This window comes from Trifolium pratense, linkage group LG3 (genome assembly GCF_020283565.1).
Source record: "Trifolium pratense cultivar HEN17-A07 linkage group LG3, ARS_RC_1.1, whole genome shotgun sequence".
Lineage (NCBI taxonomy): Eukaryota > Viridiplantae > Streptophyta > Magnoliopsida > Fabales > Fabaceae > Trifolium > Trifolium pratense.
Window position 1 is genome coordinate 11,924,531 of NC_060061.1, and position 9,129 is coordinate 11,933,659.

A 9,129-nucleotide genomic window follows, 5' to 3' on the forward strand; every position below is an offset into this window, starting at 1 on the left:
GTGCATATAGTAGCATAGGCATGCCATAGGCCAACTACCTTTGTGTGAGTGCTTCTTGCATAAAGTTGCACTTACTGATTGCAATGATACAACAAAATCTTGAACATGCTACTCCCCATATCCTTCCATGCATGTTTAATTCAAACCCTCGAGTGGCCGCCACTATTTTTTTTCTTTCTTTCCCTTCATAATTACTAAGAACTAAATTATCTCTTTTAAGCTTGACCAGAAATATTATTTAATCTATAAGAAAAATGATTTAATCTATATTATATATAAGATATATAATAAATCAATATATCTTTTTCAAACTGTCAGTCATATGTATATAACTAACTTCAGAATTGGGCACAATATATATATATATATATATATATATATATATATATATATATATATATATATATATATATATATATATATATATATATATAAGCTCACCTAAAAATATGAAAACATGAAGGTTTAAATTAGCAATGCATATTGTCAAAAAAAAAATTAGCAATGCACACTTTTTTCCTTTGGACAAAAACCATTGACATTTAGTTATTTTACACTAAAAAATTGAGAGTTAGTTAGGTAAATTTTATTAAATGTTGTGCACTCATTTGTTAGTTTACATCCACTTAATTATAAATATATGCAACCTAAATAAACAACCTATGAAATAAAAAAAAAAATATAATTTGATACAATCCAAACACAATCCAAACATAAAGGTGTTTACAAATAAAGTAGGTGTAAATTAGTAAAGTGGGTGCAAATTAAGGAATATTTTTTATGTGAAAATTACAAAACTATCCCTCAAGTTACTAGTCTTAAATAATAAATACGAATGGTTTTTTGTCCAAAGTGAAAAGGTACGCATTGCTAATTATAGAAAAAAATGCACTTTTAATTATGGGTGTGTTGATAGAGCAATAATTAATGCCTTTGAAATTTGAAACAAGTCTTATAAAAAAGGGACAAAAAAAATCTGAAGATAATCTTATACTCCTTCCGGACACAAATATAAGAAAAAAAACACTTCAAATTTTGGACACAAATATAAGCAAAAGTCAACTACTTTTAAACTAATTAATACTATTATTCCTAATATACCATTATTTAATCATTTCACTTTTCAAAAGTTTATGTGATTTCCAAGACATAAATCACTTTCCAAAGGGTAATATAGTAAAGTTAACTAATGTTTTTCTTATATTTGTGTTCGGATGGAGTATTTATTAGACATATATTTGATGCTATAGTTAGTAAGATGCGAGAATTTATATGTAGCGATTGTAGGATAGCATATCTGAGTCTTTTTATGAAAGAGTATATATATCGGTCCGAGCAGAGTCATTGTCATTGATTGAAATGCGGAGGTCATGACTGAGGTTCTCGTCAATGATGACAGTGAATTATGGTTATTGATGATTTGATTAACATTTAAGACATTGATTCATGCGGCAGCCATTATGAGCGTCATATGCTATTCAAGTTTGGGTAGAGTATGTCGGTGAGTACGAGCCTTGACTTATTCCAAAACAATTTTATTTGTTATTACTTATTACATACACATTCAACACATGCTAAAATAACTTTTTTATCTTATTAGACATATATCCGATGTTATATAAGATAAAATAATGTTATTCTTGATCTTACTTAACTAGAAGAAAGTGGTCAGTATTGAGCACATTTCATATATGTGGTTGTAGTCAAAATTTTAGAGGGTACTTGCAAATATTCTGATGTTGTAGTTGGTAAGATGTGTGAGGTTAGATATAACCATTGTAGGATAGCATATCTGAGTCCCTTTGTGAATAAGTATATATAGGTCTGATGCAGAGTCATTGTCATTGATAAGAGGGCGAAAATTGCGGGATCATCGTCAATGGTGATAGAGAATCAAGATTATTAATGATTTGATTAACATTTAATTCACGTGGAAGACGTTATGAGTGTCGTGTGCTCGTGTTCGTTTGCTCTGTTGGGAGGTTTGACTACTGACGTAGGTCATTCAAGTTTTAGCAAAGTATGTCAGTGAGCATGGACATGCACATCAAACACGTGATAAAATATTTTATCTCTGTACATATAGATATTGTATCATATATCCTAACTCTTATATTTAAACTTCAAACAAGCCTATACTTTTATGAAAATAAAGTCTTATAATTTTAGATTAATAAACCACTAAATAAATCTCTGACCCTATAAAATACTCTTAAATCAATCTATGATTTATAAATATTTCAAAATGTTCACGACTCTACTAAACTGTCAAATTAATATCTATATTTAATCATTTACTTATTACTACTAACTCCCTCGTGATTAATATATCTTATTTATATTACTAAATTATTAAAAAATAAAATTTCTCTTATTAAAGACTCGTTTCAATTAAATCCTTATTTTTTAAAACTTGCTATCAATTCAATCATCAAGTTCATCCCATTTATTCCCACTCTAATACCTAATACTTTCTAAATTAAATCTAATAAAACTAAAAACTTTTTTAAAATATTCATAAAATCAAAAACTTATCTAACAATATCTTACAAAGTCCAGACAAATTTAATAATTTACCATACTTACTATAATTGTAGTAACAAAAAATAAATGAATAAAAAATGGAAAAAGCAAAATGGTGAAAAAACGGTGAGTGAAGTAAAGCCTTCTCTTCTCTTCTCTCTAAACAAAAAGAAATCATCCGATCTGACACACACAGCCACACGCTCTCTTCTTTTTCTCCTCTCCTTATACATACATACCCCAAAACAATGGCGGTTTTGTTCTCTCTTCATTAACTAAACTTAGCATAATAATAATAAATCAATACTAGTAGTAGTAGTAAATTAATTATTACTACTATTCTATTACTATTTCAGTCGCAAAAAGACCACGGTCGTCGCCGCCACCAACTACCCCACAAAAAAAATCCATTCAACAAAAACCCGACCCGGTTCATCTCTCACTTTTTCCATTACTATTTTTTTATAAAGAAGTTTTTCAGCACACTGTTTTCTTGTCCCCTCTCTTCAAAAAAGATAACAAACATCTACTACGTTTTATCCTTGGTCGTTTTCTGTTACAACGTTCGTTTCACTTTCTTCTTCTTCTGTAGTACTTCTAGTTATAGTTACCACTCACTCACTTACTCACTAACCTCCATTTTCTCGAGATCCGGTTCTCTTTGGGATTCGTTTCATCTTTAACTGAGATCTGTTCAGTTTTTAAGGTTATTGCTAAATTTGGTGCTGAAAACGTTCTTGTATCATGGTTCAAGATGTGAACTTGAAGTTGATTATGTTCGAATGAAGACTATTGTTTTCTATACTCAGCTTGATTTTGGTTGAAGATTCAATCTTTTCTTCTAGTTGAAGAAATTTACTATCTGGGTGTTTGAGTTTTTTTGGGTTGGTGAAGGGAAGATAAAGATAAGAAGAATGATATTGTGGAGTTGGAAAGATATAAGAAAAAAGGATTTGTTTTTGGTTTTTGTGGGTTCAATTTGTGTAGTTGAAAATCATTGATTTTTGGGTTTGGTTTTTAACTTTTAAGGTTTCAAGTTGTTGAATTGAAATGAAACTTTCTTCAGCTGGGTTTAGTCCTCCACCTGAGGAAGGTAGGTCAATTTATAAAGTTTCTTCATTTTTGGGATTAGAAATTAGAATGTTATTAATATTTTAGATTTATTTTTGGTGGATTCTGATTGTTGAGGAGTGAGGATATAGATTTTTATGCTTAATATGCTGATGGTGGTGGTGGTGGTCCTTTTTTGTTGTTTTAAGATCTTGACTTTGCTAAGATCACGCCAAAATTGTTTTGTCATTTGAGGGGTTTAGGTGTCAGTTATGAAGTTTGTGTTCCATATTGATGACATTAGGATGCATTTTTTGTAGGAGAAAAACGGGTTCTAGATTCGGAACTTTGGCATGCTTGTGCTGGTCCTCTTGTTTCTTTGCCGGCTGATGGAAGCCGCGTCGTTTACTTTCCACAAGGCCACAGTGAACAGGTGAGTCAGATATGATAAGAGAAATCACCGTCGAAGCTCTTGTCAATTTTATTGTAGTTCTTTGTAAGCATTAGTATTGCAAAAGGGTCACTATAGTGGAAGCACTTGTCCCTTGATTTAGTTCTGGTTTTATTAGAAATCTGGTTTAATTCTTCCACTACAGTGACCCTTATGCAACACTAATGCTTCCTAAGCACAATTTTGTAATACTAACTGTTGCAGGTGAATGAATTAACTATTCCTATTCTTAATTTTTAAATTTGAAAACATATATGTTCTTTTTCGGCATAAACTATGTATGCATGATCTAAATCAGCATTTTTTTTTTGCTCAGGTTGCTGTATCTACCAACAGGGAAGTTGATACTTATATCCCGAATCCAAGTTTACCTCCTCAACTTATTTGTCAACTTCATAATTTGACTATGCATGTAAGGCCTGTTTATTTTGATTTTCTTTTTTCCAACTCTTCCATATTCTTATTCAACCACTCTTATTTCGTTAACTATTTGTTCATTTCTGTTGGGTTCAGGCAGATACGGAGACAGATGAAGTGTATGCGCAGATGACCTTGCAGCCTCTAAATCCTGTATGATTCCTTTCCTTTTCTTAACTGAAACCAGTCATTTGGATTTTACGGCTAAATTCAAATTTTAAACTTTTGTCTATGACCGTGCTTTCAGGAAGAGCAAAAAGAGGCATATCATCCTGCAGAGTTGGGAACGGCAAACAAACAGCCAACAAACTACTTCTGCAAAATTTTGACAGCCAGTGATACAAGTACTCACGGTGGATTCTCTGTTCCTCGCCGGGCAGCTGAAAAAGTTTTTCCTCCACTGGTATAATTTTGTCATTGTTATGCTGCAAATATTTTAACACGTTCATCAAATCTTTGAACTTGACTTCGTAGTTATGATGATCAACAGGACTTTTCACAACAGCCTCCTGCTCAAGAGTTGATTGCAAGGGATTTACATGGTAATGACTGGAAATTCAAACATATCTTCCGAGGTGAGTTATACAAATCTTCTTAAGATACTCTTTTAAAAATGTCGTTTAATTTTTACTTCAAATTGCAAACTTTTTAGGTGTTTTCCTTGGTGGTGGAAATAAGTTCACATTCCATTTATAAGGTTTAAATTGGGTGTATATTTCTCCAGGTCAGCCCAAGAGGCATTTACTTACAACGGGGTGGAGTGTCTTTGTGAGTGCTAAAAGACTAGTTGCTGGTGATTCAGTGCTGTTTATATGGTAAGTAGTTTTTCGATTATGCATGTTTGAAGTATAGTTAATTTCATTAGTAATTATCTGATATTTTATAATAGGTGTAATTCAAGTGCTTTTTCTTCGGCAGGAATGAAAAAAATCAATTGCTTCTTGGCATTCGGCGTGCTAATCGACCCCAACATATGATGCCTTCATCAGTGTTGTCAAGTGATAGCATGCACTTAGGGTTGCTGGCTGCTGCAGCTCATGCAGCTGCAACGAACAGTCGTTTCACCATTTTCTATAATCCACGGTATGAATGTCATATATTTGTAGAGGTTTTAATGTAGAATATAGTTACTAATTGGCATTTTTTCCTCCCATTTCAGTGCTAGCCCATCTGAATTTGTCATACCCCTAGCAAAGTATGTTAAAGCTGTATATCATACTCGAGTTTCAGTTGGTATGCGCTTCAGGATGCTTTTTGAAACAGAGGAATCTAGTGTTCGGCGGTAGGTTTTTTAGACTTGTAATGCTTTCCTTTCTTATGTTTGAGATGTTTGTAAATAAAGCTTAATGTGCAATATGACAGGATATATATCGTTAGTCACAAGTTGAGGATGTTTGTTTATGATATTTATATTAATATATTCTCATGCAGATACATGGGAACAATAACTGGCATCAGTGACCTGGATTCTGTCCGGTGGCCAAATTCACATTGGCGTTCAGTAAAGGTCTGTATTGAAACATTTATAATATTTCGTTTATGTTATATAATTAAGTTGAATGATATTTGTATCTCCAAATGAAACATTAATAACATCTTGCTTTGGGAAAAAAAAGTTACGTCTTATTGAGGATTGAATGATCATTTTTAATTGTGGTTTTGACTTGGGTTGTAGGTTGGCTGGGACGAATCCACTGCAGGTGAGAGGCAACCTAGAGTGTCTCTATGGGAAATTGAGCCACTAACAACATTTCCGATGTATCCATCTCCATTCCCCCTTAGGCTTAAAAGACCATGGCCTCCAGGATTGCCTGCATTCCATGGTATGTACATTGGCACATTTAAAGCCAACAAATATATAATAAGTTTTCTGACTATTTAGGCTATGTTTGGATAATCAACATAATTAAAGGCTTATATCATAAGCGCTTATCATATAAGTGCTTATGTATAAGCTCTCACAAATGTTTATGTCAGTAGATAAACTCAAATAAATAATCCAAACTAATCCATTATAATATACTAATCTAGCTTTAACTTTGAAAATGCTTCCATTTATTTCATTTACTAATCTACTCATTCTCATTGATCCTCCCAATAAATGCTAGCAGGCTTGAAGGATGATGATTTTGGCATGAATTCTCCATTATTGTGGCTACGAGATGCAGATAGAGGGCTTCAGACTCTTAATTTTCAAGGGATGGGTGTTAACCCTTGGATGCAGGCAAGGCTCGATCCGTCCATGATGAATATGCAACCAGACATGTACCAAGCTATGGCAGCTGCTGCACTTCAGGATATGAGGACTTTAGATCCTTCTAAACAGCATCCTGCATCCTTACTTCAATTTCAGCAGCCACAGAATTTCCCCAATGGTAATGCTGCTTTAATGCAAAACCAGATGTTGCAGCAATCTCAACCTCAGCAAGCTTTTTCAAAGAATCAAGAAAGTCAGCTTCCATCTCAGTCTCAGGCTCAAACACAAAATTTTCAGCAGCTTCTTCAGAATCAGCACTCATTCACTAATCAAAGTTATCATCATCTGCAGCAACAGCAACAACTACAACAACAGCAACAACAGCAACAGCAGCAGCAACAACAACAACAACAGCAGCAGCAACAGCAACAACAGCAGCAGCAGCAGCAACAAGTTGTAGATCGTCAGCAAATTTCAAATGCTGTCTCTACAATGTCTCAGTTTGTTTCTGCACCACAATCTCAATCAACACAGCCCATGCAAGCTATCTCTTCAATTGGCAATCAACAACATTTTTCTGATTCAAATGGGAACCCTGCAACTACTGCTATTGTTTCTCCTTTGCACAATATGTTAGGTTCATTTCCTAATGACGAAACATCTCACCTTCTCAACCTTCCTAGACAAAACTCTTGGGTTCCTGTTCAATCATCAACTGCATGGCCCTCGAAACGCATTGCAGTTGATCCTCTCCTTTCTTCCGGAGCATCTCATTATGTTCTCCCTCAAGTCGAGCAGCTAGGGCAGTTACAAACTACCATTTCTCAAAATGGCATTACCTTGCCCCCATTTCCTGGTAGGGAGTGTACAATAGAAGGGAACACTGATCCACAAAACCATCTGTTGTTTGGTTTTAACATAGAGCCCTCATCACATCTAGTTTATAATGAGATGTCAAATCTTAAGAGGGTCAATAGCAACTGTGACTCATCAGCTGTACCTTTTCAATCTTCTACGTACCTGAATACCACAGGTGCCGATTCTTCATTGAATCCTGGAATGACACACAGCATTGGTGAGTCGGGCTTCCTGCAAACTCCAGAAAATGGAGGTCAAGGGAACCCACCAAACAAAACCTTTGTGAAGGTGAGCTTTTTCCGCCAACACTATTCTCTTTCGATTCAAAATTTAAATTTTCACTCCTTTGCTACTTCGTTGTATTTCCCAAAAAAAGTTCATGCATTTGTCTTGCATTTTTACATGCTAATTTATCTCTATTTTCACAGGTTTACAAATCAGGGTCCTTCGGAAGATCGTTGGATATCACTAAATTCTCCAACTACCCCGAGCTACGCAGTGAGCTTGCTCGCATGTTTGGGCTTGAAGGTGAGTTGGAGGACCCTGTAAGATCAGGCTGGCAGCTTGTATTTGTTGATCAGGAGAATGATGTTCTTCTCCTCGGTGATGGTCCATGGCCGTAAGCATCCATATCCCATGCCTTGTTATTCGTTTTCTTTTTCTTTTTAAAATAACGAAAGAAAGAAAAATTGGGGAATCTTTTTTTTAATCACATTTTTAATCACATGGTAGTTTTATGAACCACTGAATTACGCAAACTTCATTGTTAACCGGTTCTCGCATGATCTTTTGGATGACAGGGAATTTGTAAATAGTGTATGGTGTATCAAGATACTTTCCCCTCAAGAAGTGCAACAAATGGGGAACAATGGTCTAGAGCTTCTGAACTCAGCTCCAACTCAGAGGCTCTCCAATGGAATCTGTGATGACTACACCGGCCGCGAGGACTCTAATTTAAGCACCGGGTTAACAACTGTGGGGTCTTTAGACTACTGAATGTTGTGACAACAAATACTGTGAATTTCTATTCTCTTGTATTATTATTACTCTTACTTCTCAAACCCTCTAAAAATGGTGGGAAGTGGTTCCTAGTTGTAGTTTATAGCTTACTCATAAGCCTTTTGTTTTTCAGTTTTTACTTGCCTAAAACAATTGATGAGCTAAACACTTAGCTATATGGCATTTTCTCATTGTAGTTTTCTATAATATATTGATCACTTTTAGGAACTCAATGCTTGAAGTTAATTATCCCTCTATTTTTATCTCTCAATGGCAAAATCATTGAGGCATGTATTACAACTCAACTAATTCATTTTGGATTTTCCAATTGTAGAACTTAACTTATGTTCTTAACTTACTCTAAGTGGATCCCATGATTGAACTCAATAGTTTGTTTTCTTGTGGAGAAATCCATTTTCTATTATGTAAGAACTGTTTTAAAAAACTGTTCTTATGTGTAAGGACACGTTAGCATTCGGATTTTCTACTGTTACAGTAGGACACACCGAGATTGTTTGCAGCGATTTTGATTTTATAACTGTGTTAATTTGAAATGTTTGGATTTTACAACTGTGCATGTGTTGATGTTGGATATGTTAACCTTTGATGAATGGTGGAGTAATTGTTTGGTAAA

General features: G+C 34.3%; 1 protein-coding gene across 2 annotated transcripts; it reads left to right on the forward strand.

Annotated features, from left to right (window-relative positions):
• The first annotated feature begins 2,519 nt into the window (after positions 1-2,519).
• LOC123914321 (auxin response factor 6-like) lies at positions 2,520-8,728 on the forward strand. Of its 2 annotated transcripts, none has more exons than XM_045965424.1 (14): positions 2,520-3,616; positions 3,894-4,006; positions 4,341-4,436; positions 4,538-4,594; positions 4,689-4,844; positions 4,932-5,016; positions 5,166-5,256; positions 5,360-5,524; positions 5,601-5,723; positions 5,873-5,948; positions 6,117-6,264; positions 6,550-7,784; positions 7,925-8,115; positions 8,297-8,728. In XM_045965424.1, exons 1-14 carry the CDS (start codon positions 3,574-3,576, stop codon positions 8,490-8,492), a joined length of 2,775 nt encoding a protein of 924 aa, XP_045821380.1. In that variant the 5' UTR covers positions 2,520-3,573; the 3' UTR covers positions 8,493-8,728. The 2 variants fall into 2 exon arrangements, with proteins under 2 accessions (XP_045821380.1, XP_045821381.1); XM_045965425.1 differs by having other exon boundaries at positions 2,567-3,616; positions 6,553-7,784.
• The last annotated feature ends 401 nt before the right edge of the window (positions 8,729-9,129 follow it).